Source organism: Platichthys flesus, chromosome 3, assembly GCF_949316205.1.
Source record: "Platichthys flesus chromosome 3, fPlaFle2.1, whole genome shotgun sequence".
Classification (NCBI taxonomy): domain Eukaryota; kingdom Metazoa; phylum Chordata; class Actinopteri; order Pleuronectiformes; family Pleuronectidae; genus Platichthys; species Platichthys flesus.
Genome location: NC_084947.1, coordinates 1489645 through 1511422, shown reverse-complemented (window position 1 = coordinate 1511422; position 21778 = coordinate 1489645). Strand labels below are relative to the sequence as shown.

Below are 21778 nucleotides of genomic sequence, written 5' to 3'. Positions count from 1 at the left end.
TGAGGCGAGGTTAACAGTAAGGCTAATAGGGTGATATACTCCAGCTGAACACCAGGTGGCGACCTCCCTTTGTCATCTATCTTTAACTACACTTTATGGACATGAATGATAACTACAACATACTTTGTAATTTGATTACAGTGTTTACCTATTAACTATTACAGTGTTTTACCTACCTATGATATCATACAATATGATAGAGCACTGAACTATTCATCATCATTTAATTCTTCCACTGGAAAAATAATATAATACAATGTATAGTAATGCTGTAGCTTATTAATGCATGATTCTAAACTTCTGTATCTATATATATGTTAATTTCATACCAAGGTTTAGTTCTTGATGGATTTTTTCTAAAGAATGGAGATGAATGAACAGGCTGATGCACTCACATATCCAAGGAGATAAGGAAACACACACATGGAGTCATTACAACAATCCATCCTGAGTCCCAGAAGCTGCGTGGACATGATTCTGATCCCTGGAGGGGAAATTTGATCCATCTGCCTGATTAACAACACACGCGGTCTGGGGCAGATCAAGGGAACCTGGGTGTAGAGACGGCTTTCACTGCTCAAACCAGGGCCTCAGCTGGAGGCTCGATTCCCCCCCCCGCTCTGAAGCTGCTGGAGGACGTGAGTTGGACTCCCTGTGGAGCGGCCTTCGCTGGTCCGGCTCACCTGCATCTCTTCACATCTCCTCCACAGCTGCAGGGAGCTCAGGTGGCCTGAATACCAAGAGGCTTATTTCTCACATCTCTGCAGCTGCATGCGTCTCTTTCTTCTTCACAGCGTCAGATCATTAGTATCTCTGAGGCGGTTCTACCTGCTGCATATGAGAATTGATCCGACCACAGGAAGCAAATCAAACCGTGTATCTACCTTGGTTTTCACATGTCGAGTCCTCGATGTGCAAATCAAACCTGAAATAATTGTTTTTCATCCTGAAAAGTTGGAACAGCTCAAACTGCCGACTCTGTGATGCATGTGCTGATTGAGGATATAGGTTCGGCAGCCGTGTCTCCCAGGCACACGTCTAATTAGCTTCCTGTCTCCACCGGCTCTCACAATGCAACCAAACACTGATTGCTCAGGTCTGTGATTAGAACCATTCATGGAGCGACTTGAGGAAAAGGTTTTAATGCTCTCGCTCTCACTCGCCCGCTGATGAGTGGGAAGTAGAAACCCTGAACCGACGGGGGTCCACACGTCTTCACAGGAACGCCGTGGAGAGGCCTCGCTCTGATCACATCCCCCCCCCCCCTCTGCTCCTCAGGTGAACGAGATCTACCACGACGAGTCGCTGGGCGTCCACATCAACGTGGTCCTGGTGAGGATGATCATGCTGGGCTACGCCAAGGTGAGTGAACCTGTGCCGTGTCTTTGACATGTAGGAAATGACAGGACTGCAAAAAGACTAATGGCAGCTGAGAGCCTGAGAAACGCTTCCTCACGCTCCTGAGAGAGTTTGATCACATCCCAGAGGACTGAGCTGAAAACAGCTTCACAGGAAGCAGCTGCAGCCTGAGCTCATCGACTCATCTCAGTTATTATATTCAACACATGATTTATAATCACCACAAGTCATGAATATCAATCTATGTGATAGAATACTAATGTGGTCATTCCCCCCCCCCCCCCCCTTGCCTGTCAGTCCATCAGCCTCATTGAACGAGGCAACCCGTCCCGGAGCCTGGAGAACGTGTGCCGCTGGGCGTTCGTGCAGCAGAAGGGCGACGCCGATCACGCCGAGCACCACGACCACGCCATCTTCCTCACGCGCCAGGGCTTCGGCCCCACAGGGATGCAGGGTAAGACCCCCCCCCCCCCCCCCCCCCCCATGACTCACTGCTGTGGTTCAGGTCTGAATGTGCAGGTGCCTGACTCGTGTTACGATCTGGGTCGAGCTACAGCAGGTGGTTTTCTGTTGGACCCGAGGATGATCTGAAAAGTCTTATCTCAACAATGTTGAAAGTGAAAACACACAATCCTTCCACTTGTTATTGTTTAATGCTGCAAACTAACACACAGATATATTCAAACATCCCCTATGTGTGTGTGTGTGTGTGTGTGTGTGTGTGTGTGTGTGTGTGTGTCTGTATGTGGGGGGGGTAATGAAGAAGGTAAAGTGTGTTGAAAAGCACTGAACAAATCAAAAAGTCCTTTTTCACCAATATCAAGTGCAAATAACCGGACCGCTCCTCCGAGGGAAACTCCCCTCCGGTCCTCTGTGCTGCAGATTTGGCCGATTCCCTTCATTTCTCTTCTTGTGGAAGCAGAAGTGGAAATCCTGAAAGTCTCAGGGCAATTTGCTCCGTCTGCCAGATATCGACTGCCGGCCGCGCTCCTGTTGTCTCCACAGCCGCCAGACGGAACCGAGGAGAACCACTTAGTCCCCGAGCTCGGCACTATCGAAGGCTCTCGGAGCTTAATGCCTTTTTATCACCTCCCTCTGAACAGCAGCTGCGTTTATTCTCCACTCTGCAGTCAAGCGCTGGCTTCATCTTTTCTTCCAGACGATAGAGAGTGGATTCCTAAGGTGCAATAAGCAGGGAGGTTTTATATCATCACATCACGAGCTGGAAGCGTCGGCTGACCTCACTGAATTCTGTCCGATGTAGTGAATTCATTCACAACAGTCAATTTAATCATCAAAGCAATAGAATATCTGTTTTTATTATTTATCTTTTCATATTAATATCATGTTTTTATGCAGGTCTCAGTCGTGCACACATTCATACAGCGGTTTTCATCAGGGGCCATTTGGGGGCCTGTATTTCGCCAGGTATCAAACCCCCGGCTGTCTGGTTAGTGGAGGAGCCACTCCACCTCCCTGTGGACAGCAGATGTGTTATGAATGTCCCACTGCCTATGGAGGAACATAGAACTTAGGGTCCCTGTCCTTCCTCTGGAGTCCCTGGATTCATTATGTGTTGTGAGTCAGCTTCTCACAGAACTCATCCGACCAGCTCATTATTTCATTTCACTCCCGACTCGTTAGAACTCCAGGCGCTTTCCCTCTGAACTCCTCAGATGACAGGTTATTAAAAACATGCCCTGTTAATAATCAAGCTTCCTGTGAGACTCTGACAGTTGATTCCCAAAGCAGTGGTCACAGTTAATTGGGCAGCGGGTGTGTAATTCCTCCGTTGTTTCTCCGGACCACAGGAAACACGCTGCAGAACACGCGTGTGGGGGCAATGGAGCGTGTTCACGTGTCTGAGGTGCAGACGCTTTTAGAATCAGTCGCTGTGAGCAGCTGAAGGGAAGCGCTGCAGAGACCTGACTCCAGCCTCGTCCTCTGAAACCTGAGGATCAGCAGGAGCTCCGGTCTGGAGCGGCTGAACCAGAACTGAGTGGCACTTAGAGACCGTCCAATCACGGGGCAGAACATGTGTCTCTCCCAGTGACTCTATCACATATATAGATATTAGAGATATTTAGATATATAGATATGTCTGGAGCCACTGGTAGTAATGAGTGAGCAGATAGTTAACACCCTTACAGAAGTCAAGTCAGTGTTTAGCCTCAGTTTGCAGGTTCACTTCCCTGTCATGAGGCAGGTTGTTGTTTTAAAAGATAAATCGCCTGCTCAGCAGTAAACAGCCGATAGACAGAGAGCAGCTGGTGACGCCTCCTACACAATGTGTGTGATCTCCCTGCTCTAAATGCAGATACACACACACACACCTCTTTTCTGTTCACCACTTGTGTGTGTGTTCTTGTCTCTCTATACTCCTGAGGTCCAACTTGGTTCAAACCATCACAGGTGATGATGTGAAGTTGTGAGGACAGATCCCAATGTCCCCGACAAGTCAAAAGGGCTGATTGAGGGTCAGGTTCGGCTTTTAGTCGTGATGATATCGAACCACCTGAATGTAAAACCAGATCGACGTAGCCATAGATAGATAGATATATAAAGGCTAGATGTCTCATCCGCGTTTCCGGTCAACGGAGTCGAACGTCCGCACATGGCGGCCATCTTGCCACAGGCAGCTCGCCCACCCATAACATTGTGTTGGTAGTGGTACATGTACTTTTTAAATAAAAAAAATAAAAAACAAATCTTGATGTATATTTATAAAAGGGAAAATCTTGTACCTATATAGAACATAATTCTATTTTTTGTAAATAACATAATTATTCATAAGTATGCAGTGTCATAACTACATCTCTGACGTTTGTAACAAACCAAACCGTTTAAAAATCGGTTGAGACTTTAGCAAGTTATGGTTTTTTAAAAAGTACGTACCATTACAACACGATGTTATGGGCGGGCGAGCTGCCTGGGGCAAGATGGCCGCCATGTGCGGATGTTCGACTGCGTTGGCCGAGACATCTAGACTTTATATATATCTATGGACATAGCTACAGCACTGTGGTCAGATGGTATTCAGATGGTTTTCAGAGCAGCTCCCCATGTGGTCGGAGGAGGGATCGCGTCCCAGGTGCCTCCTCAGTTCACCCCTACCTACTGGTAATGACTGGACGAAGCCACAGAGCTTGAGGGAGATCTTTTTCAGCCTGGAGTCAAACCAGTTGGTTTGACTGGGCGTCATTGAGCTGAACATCTTTAATAATAGATCGAGGGGGTTTTTGTATTTCACTGGATTCAACAAAACAAAGAGATGTTGATAAATCATTTTTAATTTGAATTCAAAGCGTGACGTCCCCTTGTGGTCATGGTGGATGAAGTGCCCCCCCGCTGAGGTCCGTGTCCGATCCTGTGAACAACACGCTGACGTGTTTCAGGGACACTTCAACCTCCACATCTAATTAGCCACAAGTGCATGTCTGCATAATGTATGTGAAGATAGCAGCTTATTATACTTTTCATACAGAAGAAACCTTTTATCTTCTCTATCTTCGCCGCCTCGTACGTGAAGGATCACGATGCTGAAAGGTTCTCTGATGTTCCAAAGGAATATTGAAGCGTTGATGAAAGTGATTATCTGGTGACTTCTGGATTTATTATAAGACAGGATGTTCTGTGGGAATAGAAAGTAAAGTCTGTTCCCTGTGTGAAATTGAGTTCAGGAAGCATTAAAAACATTTTACCTATAGGATTAGAACCATTCAGCCGAAGTTTCCTCGTCACAGCCCAGTAAGTTTGTTTCTTTGATGCCAGCACCGAGGTTTTAGTTTTTAATCCCTCGACCCATTTTCATTTTTCTGTTGGACTGTTTTGTCTAAGCATCCCCTCGTGGATCTGAATCAGGAAGTGGACGCAGGAAACCTTTTTAACTTTCTTTGACGTTGAGCGATCGGACGTCATTCACCATTTACCCCAGAGAATATTTCATTGATGTTGATGGAAAACAAACAGGCATATGGAAGGAAACCTATATGTCTGAGTCTGTGTAGATTGGTTTGAATCAAAGGGACGCTTTGTGTTCCACTGAGATTTTCACATTTCAAAATGTGAAAGAGCGTAAAATAATAATGAATGTTGGCCTTTGAAGGGTTGAAATCTGATGTCAATTAAGCTTATAATTAAATTACTCTTTAACATGTTTATGGGAGTTGTCCTTCCTTTTCGTTTTTAAATCCTTCACGAGGACAGAAACTGTGATAAACGGGCAGAAGAAGAAGAAGCAGCTTATATTTTCAAAGATTCGTCTCTTTTTACATTTTTAATGAGAGCATCAAAGCAAGAGTTAGAACAAGGTCACATGATTCCACGAGCTTCTCAGCTCGCATGGCTTTTGTCGAGTACAGAATAAATTAGCTATACGCACACCATAAATAAAATCATCATATTAATAGTTATGTTTAGTGCTTATGAAATGTAATTTGGATTATAGTAGCTTGTTATGAGCAGTTTAACACTCTATGAGCTGCACTGCACTAACACAGAGTAAACTTAATGTTAACATTTAGTTCAAAGCGTTTACGTTTATGTCTAATTTGAGGCAAAAAGCCTTTAGGCAGCGCTGGAGACTCAATGTTCATGTGGGAGGTAAAAAGAACATGAAACAGATTATCTCACTCGTTTCTTCACTGTTCAGATACGATTCATTGGAAAAATTAGATGACAGCAGCACTTTGAAGTATTTATTTCAACAAATACTATGAAAACATAATTTTCTATCATTGATTTTGATTTCCTGACTGTTTGGCTCAGATTGTACAGATTTTATATGAAACATCAAGAAATTAAAATCTTCTGTGGAACAAGACACAATAAACTGTCTCAGTCCGTTTCAACCTGACCTGGATTTTACAAACAAAGACATTGCATCGTCGTATTTTTTATTTGAGGTTTCTCTTCATTGTTTTCATTTCTCTACAAAAGCCAAATATCTTTAAGCTCCTTTCATTCTTTTCCAAGTGGAGCAGAAGAAACAGCAGAACAGTTAAACGCTTCCACTCCCAGTTCACTAAACGTTCTTTACCAACAATGAGCAGAAAGAGATTTTGTGGAATTGATTTGTTCTGTTCATTGACACATTCACTAGAGTCCAGGTTTTTCTTTAAGGATATAAGAGCCGATGTGTTTCCTCAGTCTCAGAGCAGAAGGTTATAAATCATTGGAGCGTGACCGTCCCCACACACAGGAGCATCACTTCTCTTTGATACCATTAAAACCATGACGCCATGATGGTCTTAATGGTTCCATGTGAGCCTCGGGGGGAGAGGCTGGATTATTTGATGATTGTCTGGGGAAGACATCGTTCACCACTGTTACATTCGTGATAACCGCTGCAGGCACGATGTCATTATGCCTGATGTTAGAGTGTGACATGATTTGAAATTGAGTCATTTTCATTGGCTGGGAAAAAAACACAAACTGACCAGGGTTCACCTCATAAACCAGGAGCAGACAATAAGAGATTGATAGAAACAGTTGAGGGTGAAGATGGGATGGAAATGCAGGTTTTTAGTTTCCCTGAAATAACAAATTTAATCAATCAGACGACAACGAACAAAGGAAATCTGCTTCATCACGTCGGTTTGATTCCCAAAGCTGTGATCCTGCTTCTCATGAAGCTGCAGTGAGGACGATTCAGGTGAAAAGGATCTGGGATCTGATCTGACATCTACTGGGTGCTAGGGACCACCTGTAGATGTTAAGGACCACCAGTGGGTGCTAGGGACCACCAGTGGGTGTAAGGGACCACCAGTAGATGTTAAGGACCACCACTGGGTGCTAGGGACCACCAGTAGATGTTAAGGACCATCAGCAGGTGCTAGGGACCACCAGTGGGTGTAAGGGACCACCAGTAGATGTTAAGGACCACCAGTGGGTGTAAGGGACCAACTAGTAGATGTTAAGGACCACCACTGGGTGCTAGGGACCACCAGTAGATGTTAAGGACCATCAGCAGGTGCTAGGGACCACCAGTGGGTGTAAGGGACCACCAGTAGATGTTAAGGACCACCATTGGGTGTACGGGACCACCAATAGATGTTAAGGACCACCACTGGGTGCTAGGGACCACCAGTAGATGTTAAGGACCACCAGTGGGAGCTACAGACCACCAGTAGATGTCAGGGACCATCAGCAGGTGCTAGGGACCACCAGTAGATGTTAAGGACCACCAGTGGGTGCTACAGACCACCAGTAGATGTTAAGGACCACCAGTGGGTGCTAGGGACCACCAGTAGATGTTAAGGACCACCAGTGGGTGCTACAGACCACTAGTAGATGTTAAGGACCACCAGTGGGTGCTAGGGACCACCAGTAGATGTTAAGGACCACCAGTGGGTGCTAGGGACCACCAGTAGATGTTAAGGACCACCAGTGGGTGCTAGGGACATACAGTATCTCCAGTTGTGTAACTTGTGTTTGAGCCTGTTCATCCCAACACACCCTCTTCTAAGGCTGAGGCGTAACTTGAACCTCCTGGGCCCCAGTCGGGATCTTACCTCCTGATCCAGAGCGGCTGGCTGCAGCGCTCTGCAGGCCCTCATGGTTCGGTAATGGTTGGGCACAGTTGGTGGATTCCCAGTTCTTTGAGCAACCTGCAGGTGGAGGTTGCAGTGAGATCCCGGCAGCCGACCTCCACTCGGGGAACTGTTGCTCTGCTTCATGTCTTCCTCTCATTTGCTTCATCAGCAGCCTCCTCCCAGAGCTCTGTCCACACAGCCTGGTGGACCGGCTCTGCTGAAAGGATCAAGATGATGATAACTGAACAATCAAAGGAGAAGCATCTCATTTCTTAATTGCCAACATAAAGATAATTTTGTCAAGAGGAGAGCAGCTTTCATTTTTTAAATAACAAAATTAGCTTCTATGTGCATAATTGAGTGGATGCACTTATTTCTGGCTCCTGGAGGTGTTATGAATATTTAACGTGATCAAACAGGCGCACAGATCCTCCAGCTGCCAGGTGGACGTGCAAAGAGAAAATCCAAACTCAGAAAACACTCAGAGAAACCAGAGGAAACAGCAGCAGGAGCAAAGTGAGCAGGAGCCTGAGCTGAGACAAACAGAGGACTGGACGCACAGGGACACATCAAGGGAGGCAGGGAGATTGGACACATCAGGGACAGACACACACAAAGAGAGGAGGAGGCACAAGGTGAGAGAAATCAATATAAAACTGTAAATAATAAGAGATCCAGAGATAAAGAAGTCAGGCACCGTCCTCAGTCTGCAGGGACGAGCTGTGATTGGCAGCTGGAGCTTCAGGGCCGAATGGGAAACTCCCCCGGTTCATTAAAACTAAAGATGAGTGTGGACACATCTCTGGACAGTCGAGGATCTGTCACAACACTGTGACAACCTGAGAAATCAGAGTTATTATAACTGGAGGACAAAACAGAAGCTGCAGCTACTGAGACAAACCGTGTTTTCTATAATTCTATAATTTTGTTCTATTTTAAACTATTTCTATTTTATTTTTTAGGTTGTAATTACTTGAGCATTGTTAGAAGAGAGCCTGTGACTCAAGCATTTCATTGCCAGCGACTGCTTAATGTTATTGTTGTGCATTTGACAATAAAGATCTTCATTCTGGAATCTTGAATCTTGAATCTTGAGGATTTCCCTCGACCTTGAACGACTCGCTGGTCCAAAGCTGGAGATCTGTGTTGACCCCGCTCCATCCTCAGGTTTAGGGGTTGATAAGTTTGAAACCTCAGAGATCAGCCTGACATCTCTCAGTCTGTAGAAATACTCACTCAGGACACTAAATTCAATGTAAAGAAACGTGGAATGAACCCTCAGGCTCTTTTATCTTAGAGAAAGGCAGTTTGAGAAGCACAGTAGAGAATTTACAGATCATATTCATGAAGCCACTGGAGGGATTCTGTCATTTATTGTTGTTTTTAGAGAAACAACACTTTTATTGACCTTAAGATAAAATATGACGCTTCATCAGCCTCGTGTCTGAGTTCCTCATCTCTCCTCTCGGCCTCATTTCCTTTCTCCACCTGTCATTGACCCGGCTTCGCTTTCTCTTTCACATCTGATTTCATCTTCCTCTCATTCTTCTTCCCCAGATCTGCATGTGTTTTTGTTTGCGATTTAAAAAACTCTGTGATTACGGGACAAATAGTTTTATGAAGTTTTACGAGCTGGAGGAAACTTCTCAGACATTCTGTTCTCTGGACACATCGTTAGCAGCGAGGGAGGAAGTTCTGAATGTACCAAAAGAAAAGAACAACACCCACATTAACTTTTCTACTTAAACATATTTGTCTTCTTAATGGTTCTCAGATATTAGAAACACTTTATCGATGCTCTGTTTTCAGTTGTATTGATGCACATCAGCTCATCTCCTCCAGCTGATGGTTCTGCTGTGTCTCATTGTCTTGTTGTCTGTTCAGTTTTAATCTCGTCCATTCTCCAAAGTGCTGCTCGTGGTGGGAACTGTTGGTTTCTCTATAAACGTAAGGTCTCGACCTCGGACTGAGCACAATATCTTTCACAACAATGGAATCTTCATTTAGCCACGGACTTTAGTGTGAAGCACTTTGTGACCTCGTTTAGATAAATGCTACACAAATAAAGTTTTTATTTTGTACAGAAAGTAGAAAACAAGTTGTTGAAATCGGCCTTTGAATGTCTACACACATAATATTATGATTGAACTTTCAGTTTCCACCGGGGGAATCAGAATGTTCCTCCTCGTTCCTACTGGTTCAGCAGATGATGAGTGGGAGTTTCCCTCCTGGGGGCTGAGCCGGGTCATGTCAAGCTTTTAGTTTTTGCTTTAATATTTAATATTTAGAGTTTCTACTCAAGCTTCAGGATTAGTTCATTTGTGCTCCAGTGTCGGGATGTGTATTTAATTTTTTTATCATTTCAAAATCATGTTATGCTCCTATGTTTTCCAAAGTTTTGGGAGAAAATAAGTTTCAGAAGACACGGGTCTGTTCTCATTGAGTTGAGTTTCGAATGTAGTCTGTAGCTGCCGTTCTCTCTGATACAACAACACAACAACACAAAAACACAACAACACAACAATAACGCAGCAGCAGCTGGTAGTGGCCATATGAATTCTATTAATACCTAATATGGCTCCAGCTTCCTGCAAACAAAGGATAAGTGGATAATAGATGGATTTGGACAAAAGGTCATAATCAATAAGCTGATAATTAGAAAAGGCTTTGAGAGAAGGTTTGTTGGATCGTTTGTTTATTTCTCAGCAAGATGACACAAACTGTGGCACACTGGTTCAGAAAGAAGCAGTTTATTAATTTAGGAAATACCTCAGGGATCTTGATGAAGTGAATCAGAGGTATTTAAGGAGCTGATATTTACGTGTGTGTGAAATTGATTGAATTAATGGAATGGTGGGATGTTGGCGGAGGAACGAGCTTCATCAGTTTCCTGTTGTCGCACAGAGCTCATCAACACATGCATCATAATTATAATTAATGTAATTTTTCCGTGTTTGATTCAATCACGCTCACAGTTTAATTGTTTTTGTAATTTTCTACTAATTTGCATCATCAGCATCTTTGTAAGAACATGTCTGGAACTTATCGTTTTAATCAGCATAACAAAGAAACATCTTTTAAGATGAGTCACTTTTTTTATAAGTCTCACAATCAGACAGAAAATAAGCTTATATTGAATATTAACAAATTCAAACACAACTACCGTCCTTGTCCTGGTCCTGAGTACATAAGAGTGTTTGTAGCTTAAACACGTTAAGTTTGACGTCCCACATGTTTGACGTATGTTCTGGAGTCCAGATGCATTCACACACAACACAGCTGAGATGAAAGCAGAATTCACACTAAGAGATGAGAGAAATTCACAAACAGTCAAATGTGTGCACGTTGTTTTTCCATGTGTTTGTTATTTAAACCTCATTTGCATAAGAGTCATTGCTTCCAGAGCCGATTTCACTTTTTGTTTTTCACATTTCTTTGAATAATTTATGAACACAAACTTCCACAGAACCGGTTAATGCATCCAAAGGTGCCGAGGTCCTCAGGAGTGAAAGAAGCAGCTGAATGAAATGAGAGGGTCTGAGAGAAGCACTGAGAATCGGTCAACACTTGTTCTGTCTTCACAGGAGCTCCTTCTCACTTGTCTCCTGTAGCAGCTGGATTAACCTTCATCCTCCTTGTCCCCTTGTGTCCCTCAGGTTACGCTCCGGTCACTGGGATGTGTCACCCCGTCCGGAGTTGCACCCTCAACCATGAAGACGGCTTCTCCTCCGCCTTCGTCGTGGCCCATGAGACAGGACATGTGTAGGCTCCTCTTCTTCTCTCCTTCCTCCTCCTCCTCCTCCTCCTCCTCCTCCTCCTCGTGGTGCAAAGGGGAATTATCGTCCTTAAGACCACAGCTGCACATGTTTAGTGAACCTCTCTCTTTGTTTCCTCTGTGATCTCGATGATAAGTGACTCCGGGGACCTTTAAGGACGCCGGCCTCCAGCGCTCTGACAGCCGGCGTGTTAGCCTTATTGAATTTCATGGTTTGTTTGCTGAGCGCGTGTTCAGCAGCACGAGCAGTCGGCCACTGTTTGTTATCATGTCTCTTCCCCCCGTCACCACGGGGCCTCCACATGAAAACACAGCAGGGGAACCCACTGCCTCCTGCACACGATGAGCACCGGTGATTTCATGAACACGTAGTGACGGAGGAGTCCAGCGTCCCTGAGTGTCCACGGGGATCCACGTCCATTCATCTCACAGCTGTTGATAGGGATTAACCAACATGTCGTCTGGACCTAAGACCCGAACGAGAGAGCGAAGACAAACCCTCAGCTCCTGAGATGAAGAACACTAATCAGTCTGTGAAACCAGGAGACAGAGTCTAGACCCAGAGATCTGCTGTCGGCACCACAGGCCCCAAAGTACCAGTCTGAGCTTCAGAGGCTGATCCATCAGATCCGAGATTAAAACCAAATCCTCAGAAACACTCGGAGATAAGAACGACCCAAAACTGCAAATGTCCTCATTGGGGGACTTATTGTGGATTGCTTATATTATCTTCTTATGACAGAAACGTCTCAGAAACATATATTTCAACTTTTTAGTTTGTTCCATGTTCCATCCACCGCTATAGAAGAGGCGGGGCTTGTGGCATAAAGGGCAGCCAGCCACTAGGGGGCGATAGAAGCGCTTTGGCGTCACTTTCTGGTTTCTGTCGCGTCTTCAAATCTGCAGGAACCTGGAGGCTGTTCCAGCTTTTCTTTAGATTGTTCCTCTCTCTAAAGAACGATCACTGTGTTGATTCTACAGATTCAACCTTTGAAAGAGAAGTTTTGTGGGAACAACAGGCGTCAGAAAGAAAATCATTTGAATGTTCGAGGACCACAAACAGGACGTTGGTAGTTTTATCAACAGCGACTGGTTCAGAGGGAAACTGTCTTTAAACTGGTTGATGCCAGGATGTTAGAGAATTGGGGCTTGATGATGCAACACCACCAGATAGCACATGTGAGGTTTGTGTTGCTCTGGGTTTTAAAATGTTCCTACTTCAGCTGGAACCTGTTGATTTATCTGTGGCTGAAATCGGGAATGACTTGGACGCAGGCTGGTGCTGTAGAGGAAAAGAGACGCCATCGAAACGGGGACCGTTGAAAGTGTCCTGGAGCGAGACGAGGTGGTTGATGCTCTGCAGCTGAGCCTGGGGACGAGAGAGACGGGGGTTTGTCTTCAGGGAGACACTGACTCTGCCGTTAAAAAAGGAAATGGTATAAAAGGGGGGGGGGCAGTGAGAGACGCCCGTCACACGTCAGCTCCACAGACACACACTCTCAGTCAGTTAACTCCTAATGAGGACGGAAGGTAAACTAATAGAATGATGATAACGATAATTGAGAGCGTGGACGTGGCTCTGCTTGATTAGCGTCTTGACTCCGTGGAGCCGGGACATTTACAGAAGGACGACTGTCGAGCCAATCAGGAGACATGATTCCAGCGATAGGGCCGACGGGTCCGAGCTCGACCCGGCCTCCTCCAGTGTGCGTCAGCCGGCTGATAACATCATGGTGTGTGTGTCTGTGTGTCAGGAGCATGTGCTGTGAGAAAATTCAATCAAGGGACGATTCCAGTGAAACAGAACAGAGCGTCCGTGTGAGTCCTGGAACACACACAACGATGGGGGTGTACTTCCTGTAGTGTTGCGACCACCAGAGCAGGGTCAGGGGTGTGGTGTGTGGCTGTGGTGAACATTAGAACTGGGTCACCTGACACTTTCTGACCAATCACAACACACTGTTTTATTCTGTGCTATGACGTCAGCTCCTCTGTCGAGACAACGGGAAAAAAGATCTGATTGTAAAACTCCATTTAATCCATTTAGGGAATTAACCCTTTAACTTCACGGATAAAAGTCTGGAATAAGAATAAACTTACAATTTGAAGAAGAAGAATTATTAATTGAAGGAGGTTAAATGTGACATTTGACTTGCAGATGTGTCCGGCCTCCTGTGAAGGTCTGTGAGACCCTGAGGCTTCTCCACAGGGTCGACATGAGGCTCAAGCTTCTTTAAATGAATCTGAGCTGCACACAGACCTTGTGTTTGGTTTGTCGAGTCTTTGTGTGTTTCAGCTCGTGTGTAGTTTCCTCCACTCAAACTCCAGCAGCAGCTCAGGCGGCGTGCTGCTGTGTGGATTTGCTTTGCCATCTTTCATTCCTCTCTGGATCGTCGTCTGCTGCTGGTTCTGCTCGTTAACTCCCCGTGTCTCTCAAACCCCCGACTCGTTGCTTTTCACCTTCCTCATGTTAAGTTATTCATAATCAGCCGTGGTGCACATCTGTTTGCCCATGAGTGAGGTATCTGTTTCACACCGGCTCTTGGATCCTAAAAGCATCAGCTCTCCTGACTCGTCCGACTCCCAGAGCGACGCCTTCATCCAGGGGCGTGCACGTCCGCTCCTCGGTTTAAATGAACCCGCTGGCGAGATGAAGACCTTTTATTTAGTAGGACTCGTCAAAGATGGCAGTGTCTGTCAGGAGGAGAGAGAGTCTCTCATCCTCTTCAGGTGACCACAGGAATCACGTGACTACAGATAGAGGAACCTTATAGATATTTAAGATGGTGGTATCGCACTTTAAAAACCTCCCTCTGCATCCAGATGACACTGAGACACCTCCTCATGATGCTGAGTGGAGCATTAAAGCCAGCAGAGACTCGGCAGCCTTCTCACCGGCTCTTTGTTGCAGCGGAAAGAGGATATTGATTAATTCAGCACAAAAGAAACATGGTGCCACAGAAGAAATGCAGCAAGAAAAGCAACAAAGAGGAAATGGGGAACAAGCTGTGTCAGAGGCACTCAGCCACACTGACAGCTGGGCGGGCGCTGGCTTCCTGAAGCCTCGTGATCGTGAGCTTATTCCACTTGTTTCAAACTGATGTGTTAGAATGTTCTGCTTTGTTCACGGGAAGCTTCCGTTCTATTATCATTTCTGAACGTAGCAGATTTGATCCTGTACATTGGAAACAGTGCTGCTGCAGAGACTGGAGCATAGTGTTCGTTTAGGTCACAAAGTCGAGATGTTACCCACAATGCAGTGCGTCAGCTGAGACACGCAGGGCCACTTCCAATCATCTCTTTAATTTTGAGCTGTCAACACGTCGCGCTCCGGCTGTGACTCACCCCCCCCGCCCGCCCACCTCCTCGCCATCACTCTGCTTCTGAGCTAGTAACCGCCCGGTGTTCGATGCCGCGGTCTCTGAGCCGCTGCCGCACTTTGCCAGAAGGCTCGAGGCAGCTGCAGGGAGTCGTGCTCTCCTCACATGAGGCTCCCAGAGCAGAGCCATGCGCCAAATATGACTTTCAAATAACTTGAGTTGAAGGTTAGAGAAGACAGATGATAACTGGGTCAAACTCAAGCTCCAGAACAGTTTTCTCTGCTGGGTCGGACTTGGACCAGTTCTTCTCCCAGTGCTTCTCCCAGTGCTTCTCCCAGTGCTTCTCCCAGTGCTTCTCCCAGTGCTTCTCCCAGTGCTTCTCCCAGTGCTTCTCCCAGTGCTCCTGTTAGATTCCAACTGGCTGTGAGGAGCAGAACTTTCTGGCCCGGTCCTCATTACGCACAAACACCAGATGGCCTGCTCTGCCACTGTTTAAATGTTTTAGGGAAGTTTTGCAGAAAGTTTTTTCTTATTAATGAGTTATTAAATATGCATGAAATCTAAATCTTATAATTTCACTTTCTCGGCTCCATATCAGGCCAAATTAATAAACATCTGCTCGACCCTTTAAGAGAAGTAACCCACACTCTCTGGGTCGGGGGGGGGGGGGGGGCAGAGAAAGAAGTTTTTAAAAGTTTGCTCGACTCACATAGTTCCTCATTCATATTATTATGAGTAATGAATCACCATGAACTCCGGTCTGTTGAATACCTGAAGCTGGAGATTACAAACAAATCAAAAGACCTGGATAAATGAATAGTTAATGAAGCTTAAATAAAGATAATGATTCACAACAGGTCGCTGCAGCCGTGATGACAGTTCCCACGGAGGTCGTGGAGGTGATGATATGAGTTCATGTTTCAGTTCATTAGAGATTTAAATGTCAGATTGAGAGAAGGAGCTGGTTTGAGGGAACCTTCGTAACTGAACCTGTCTTTGTGGGTTTAAGTGAATTCTGATGTGTCCGCCCAGTTGGTTTGGAAACCACACGAGTGATCTGTGGATGTTTTCTGCACTGCATGATTATTTGAAGAGGGATTTCCAGTAATTAGAACCCTGACCCTGTGTTTATGGACTCGTCTCGCTCCAGAGGATCGTCTCCGATCAGCAGCGACGGTTTAATCTCATGAGTCGACGGTGACGGGAGGTGATTCACCAATAAGAGGTTCAGATTGTTATTCAGGGTCTTAGTGGAGACAGGACGTCCCCTGACGCTGGTGGAGCTGAAATTCATTCAGACTCTGAAATGAGCCATGAGTCTCAAACAGGCTCAGCTGGTTCTGTGTGTGTTCAGCTGGAGTTTCAAATCAGACAGAGACGAGGATTCTCAGCGGATTCACTTTAATAACCGCAGTTTGTCAAAGATCGGCCGATTGCAGGTGACAACAACAACAACCCCCGAACGAAGCCCCAAAGCCTCCTGGTTACTGAGGTTCGGTTGAAGAGAGTAATGTCTGTCATGTATCTTAAAACCTCAAGTGGCACAAACTAGAAGCCACATCTCCGCCAACGTCCAAACCTCCCTGTAAATTCAATCAAGCCTCATAAACAAACCCACAGAATAATTCAGATCCTGAAGTCATTCCTCTGTTGAGTGAGAATCAATATCCACGAGTTGTTTCCTTCAGGAGATTCACTGTGACACAGGCAGGTGGATAAAGACTGGATTTGCTTTGTTTCTCCACTTCTCTTCCAAGAGGCTTCCTCGGCCCTCACAGGGTTTCCCCGGGAGGATTCGACCCGCTGCCTGTTAAAACCACACGGCTCCAGACACACAGGTTCAGACCTGCAGAGGCTTAGAACCTGAAACCTCCCACTAGGCCTCTTGGATGAGATATGATATAAGAAACAAAAGCAAATCCAGTCGCCTGAAAATCGTCACAGATCTCCCTCAATGAGAAGAAATCCCAGATCCCTCTCGTCTGAATGTCCCATCGTCCCTCCAAGTTCTCTGGACGAAGGTAAAAGGGGGATTTGCTCTTGAAGGTCATATTTTCATACAATGAAATGAAATGTCATGGTCAGGAAACGGAGAGGATAGAGGACTGAAAGAAGAGGGCTGATGATAACTGTGACATTTACACACAGAGAGCTGCTGTCGTATTCTCCTTGTGCTGTGGAGTTGAACCGGATGTGATTCTTAAAGTGTAACATCCTCTGTCTTCTGAAATGAGAATTGAAGGTTTTTTTATTTCATGAATTCTGAAAACGTCCTGTTTACTGAGCCTCTTCTCATCTGTCCTCGGGGGGGCAGGCTGGGCATGGAGCACGACGGCCAGGGAAACCGCTGCGGGGACGAAACCACCATGGGAAGCGTGATGGCTCCACTGGTGCAGGCGGCCTTCCATCGATACCACTGGTCCATGTGCAGCGGGCAGGAGCTGAAGCGCTACATCCAGTGAGTTCATGCACACACATCAGACTCTCTCACTCAGCTCCGAGGGAATCGATCCCGGACACAGGATGTTCGGTGGAGCGGGAGTCGAGCTCATGACTTTCAATCAATAAGCATACATCGCACTGTGTTGTTCTTTCAGAGCAGCTCACACCCAGTGGACCCCTTTCAGTGGAAAATCTATATGTAGTATGGAAAGTGTAACTGCACATTGATGTTGTGAGGTCGCACACGTGAAAGCTTGTGTGTTCTGAGAGGGAGAGGAAGCTGCTGGGACGTGTGGAGCATCACTGAACTCCTGGTTCCTCTCTGGAGAACTCAGCTGGTTGATATTATTATGTGTAATCATATAGAATTGATGGATTGATTGCTCACTTAGAGCCAAAGTCGTTTGATGAATTCCAGTGCATTGACTTTAAGTCTGTGATGCCACTTCAACACTGATTGAATATAAACAGTAGAGATAAGTTTTGAGTGAACTTAAAAAATTTGCCACAAAGTACATAAAGGGTTAAATCTGAATTCAATTCATTAGGAATCACCTGGACTGTACTGGCACAAAGAACCAAGAAGCTGCGTCTTCATAATAAACACATCTCGTGTCCGAATCGCACCAAATCCATAAATTCATGTCCCTGGATGATTCTCTGGAAAGATGCATGAACCTCTTCTTCTCTTCTCCTGTCAGCACATACGACTGCCTCCTGGACGACCCCTTCAAACACGACTGGCCTCAGCTGCCTGAGCTCCCCGGCATCAACTACTCCATGGACGAGCAGTGTCGCTTTGACTTCGGAGTGGGCTACAAGATCTGCACCTCGGTGAGTACCGGGGTTTCCCTGGGGAGCAGTGGGCTGCTGCACGGGGCTCGGTCCTGGGAACTCTGGTTTCTCAGGCTCTTTAAAGAGGGCAGCGCTTGAGATGAGCTCAGCAGGAAAAGTTCTGTTGAGCTCTGAGGAGGAAGACGTGCAGGAGATGGTTAATGAATCATATCGACTCACTTCTGATGTGTTCCAAACACGGTCACACACGTTAACATGCATCACGTTCAGTCATCGCACAACTTCTTCTTCTTCTCTCTCTGCTCAGATCACTTTTATCTCCTCTGGCAGACAACCACTGTCCCTGTTGTGCCAAAGGAAGATCCCAATTAGAGACATGGAAATAAGAAAGTTTCTCTTTCATCCTGCAGAAAACTGGAAAAGTTCTGTTTTCTCATCGATTCCTTTTTGTCACTGGTGACAGGTTCTGATATTTTATGGTTGATTCAATATTGAACAAAAGTAGGAATTCTTTGATTTGTGTTGTAGTAGTTGTACAGAAACAAGCCACAGAAGATCACAGCCTTGTGTGAGTGATCGATGTGAGGATTGTGTTGCTGGTGTCGAGCCCGCAGCAAATCTCCTGCTCTCCCAACTCGAGCTTCTTCAGGCACATCAGGACGAGACCTAGTGGATTGACATTTGTGGACAGAGTGAGCGTTGAAGGACCGGCAGGGACCTGGGGGGGGGATTCTGACTCAGATCTCCACTTGCTGATTCAGATCTTGACTTTAAATCAAGGTTGAAAAATCTTTAAGGGCATTTTGAGTTTCAGTGCTTCCCTGGTGATCCGGCCTCGCCAGGCGAGAATGAGGCCGGGTCAGTGTCATCACTCCGGGTGTCTGTCGACTTCTCAAATTACTCCTGCGTGTCAGTTGTTTGAATCTTTCATGACACAGATCTATAGATGATAAACTTTAGTGACCCTCTTCGGCAGCTCAAGGTTTTTGTAAAACTCTAGCAGATGCTTTATTCTGAGGCATCACCAATGGTGGAAGAATAATTACAAATCTTCAAGTCAAAGCTGCTTTTTCCAATATTCAGGGTCATGGAAAACCTGGAAAAGTCATGGAATATCCACGAGTTGTTTCCTTCAGGAGATTCACTGTGACACAGGCAGGTGGATAAAGACTGGCTTTGCTTTGTTTCTCCACTTCTCTTCCAAGAGGCTTCCTCGGCCCTCACAGGGTTTCCCCGGGAGGATTCGACCCGCTGCCTGTTAAAACCACACAGCGCCAGACACACAGGTTCAGACCTGCAGAGGCTTAGAACCTGAAACCTCCCACTAGGCCTCTTGGATGAGATATGATATAAGAAACAAAAGCAAATCCAGTCGCCTGAAAATCGTCACAGATCTCCCTCAATGAGAAGAAATCCCAGATCCCTCTCGTCTGAATGTCCCATCGTCCCTCCAAGTTCTCTGGACGAAGGTAAAAGAGGGATTTGCTCTTGAAGGTCATATTTTCCCTGGTGATCCGGCCTCGCCAGGGGAGAATGAGGCCGGGTCAGTGTCATCACTCCGGGTGTCTGTCGACTTCTCAAATTACTCCTGCGTGTCAGTTGTTTGAATCTTTCATGACACAGATGAATAGATGATAAACTTTAGTGACCCTCTTCGGCAGCTCAAGGTTTTTGTAAAACTCTAGCAGATGCTTTATTCTGAGACATCACCAATGGTGGAAGAATAATTACAAATCTTCAAGTCAAAGCTGCTTTTTCCAATATTCAGGGTCATGGAAAACCTGGAAAAGTCATGGAATTTAAAAATGTATTTTCAAGGCCTGGAAAAGTCATGGAAATTTGTTATATTCATGTCGTTCCTTTACGATGAGTTTTAAATAATGAATATGCTTTTAAAGAAATACGCTCAAAATATAAGCAGGCGTACTTGGGTTTGTGTCTTTTAAGGTATACTGTATGTCTTGGAATTCTCATTGTTGGTTTAAATACTACATTTCTCACTTTTTCGCGTATACACCGAGATGTCACATAATGTTCGCTCATGGAAATTTGGTTTAAAGTTATTGATAAGTCATGGAAAAGTCATGGAAATCTATTGGTCAAAATGTGTATGAACCCTGAATATGTTATAAGAGCTCTGCTACAGATGGCTCAGTTTTCTGTAAAGGGTTAAAACCCCACGGAGGATAATCACCATTAGCTTCAGTGTCTCTCAGCACATTTCTTTGGTTCTCCTGCTGTTTCACGGTCGGATCTCACGGCTCTTATTGGACTTGTTTCCTGACGCAGCAGCAGCTGTTTCCAGTGAAACACTCTGATATCACACTATCTGCTCCGACACCACAGGCTGACAGACGGGCTCACACACTGGAGCTTATCGCAGTTTATGAGCCACATATACATATATATCTCCCATAGGAGTTAGTGAAGCATAAAACAAAGAGAGAGAATATTCAGCTCTCAATATTCAGGCGGCTAACACGAGACTTCGATTTCCAAGAGAATTCATCATTCTGTTATTCTGCCTTGTGGCTGATAATCCAATATTCAGCAGATAGCAGCCGTCTTCACCCTGAGGCATCTTCACGTGTTCAGTCCAAAGTATTGTTAACAGCTGAAGCGTGAATCAATAACTGATTGATTCATGCTTGAGGTGAAACCGAGGATTAGTGTGAAGATCTCAGAGCAAAACAAGACTCTGGAGCACGTCAGCACAGTGTGTGTGTGTGTGTGTGGGGGGGGGGGGTCCAGCCTTTATCTGGACTTTACTGTTCACAAATGAGCGTTGACAGCAGGACAAACATCTCATATCATTGTTTGATTAACATTTTAGAGATTCATTATGTCAGTAAATCAATCTTCTGCTTTTATATAATGTTGATATCAGTTTCTGCTGTTTTCCTGTGAGTCAGAGACGAGCAGCAGCAGATCACAGAGGAAGTCACGGTGTCTCAAACTGACTGTTCACATTTCACGAGTGGAAATCACATGAGTCACTTTGAATGTTGTGAGTGTGGGCAAATTAAACCAATGGCAGGAGGCAGTGCACTGATCTAAGAACCTCTCTGCAGGTCAGACACACAAGACTGTTTAACCTTCTTCCTGGTCAACGCTTTGTGTGTGTTGGGTCTTCAGATGAAAGCTGCACTGGAGACATGTCTTTTAATACAGGACATGTTTCAGGGAGTGAATGAATGAATGAGGTGGCAGAATGAATCAGAGTCCATTAGTTTCCCACCAGTCCCATGTCCAGAGATCAGGTCCCATTACCAGGAAGGTCAGGCGGGGGAGCAGGCAGGCGTCCAATCAAGCGAGTCGGCTGAGGGTTGTCGGGTTGAAGGTCAGAGCTCTGGTAGATGCTCCTGGAGAATGCTCTTCTCAGGGACGAGGATTCAGACCATGCACACAACATGATGATTGCAGCACTGGTTTGTTGTTTATTATTAAAACCCAGCTCCAGATGAACTTGCTGAGCTCAGACGGCTCCCTGTAGATAACATCTCACACAAGACCAGCTCACGAGCTCTTTACGTTCAGTCGGTGACCTCCAGGCA

General features: G+C 45.5%; 1 protein-coding gene across 1 annotated transcript in view; it reads left to right on the top strand.

Moving 5' to 3' along the window:
• The window catches only part of adamts3 (ADAM metallopeptidase with thrombospondin type 1 motif, 3), a 98444-nt gene that overhangs the window by 49191 nt on the left and 27475 nt on the right, over positions 1-21778 (top strand). The window contains 5 exon segments of the mRNA XM_062381265.1: positions 1279-1362; positions 1657-1813; positions 11549-11654; positions 17302-17445; positions 18131-18263. Coding sequence (XP_062237249.1) covers positions 1279-1362; positions 1657-1813; positions 11549-11654; positions 17302-17445; positions 18131-18263 — 624 coding nt within the window.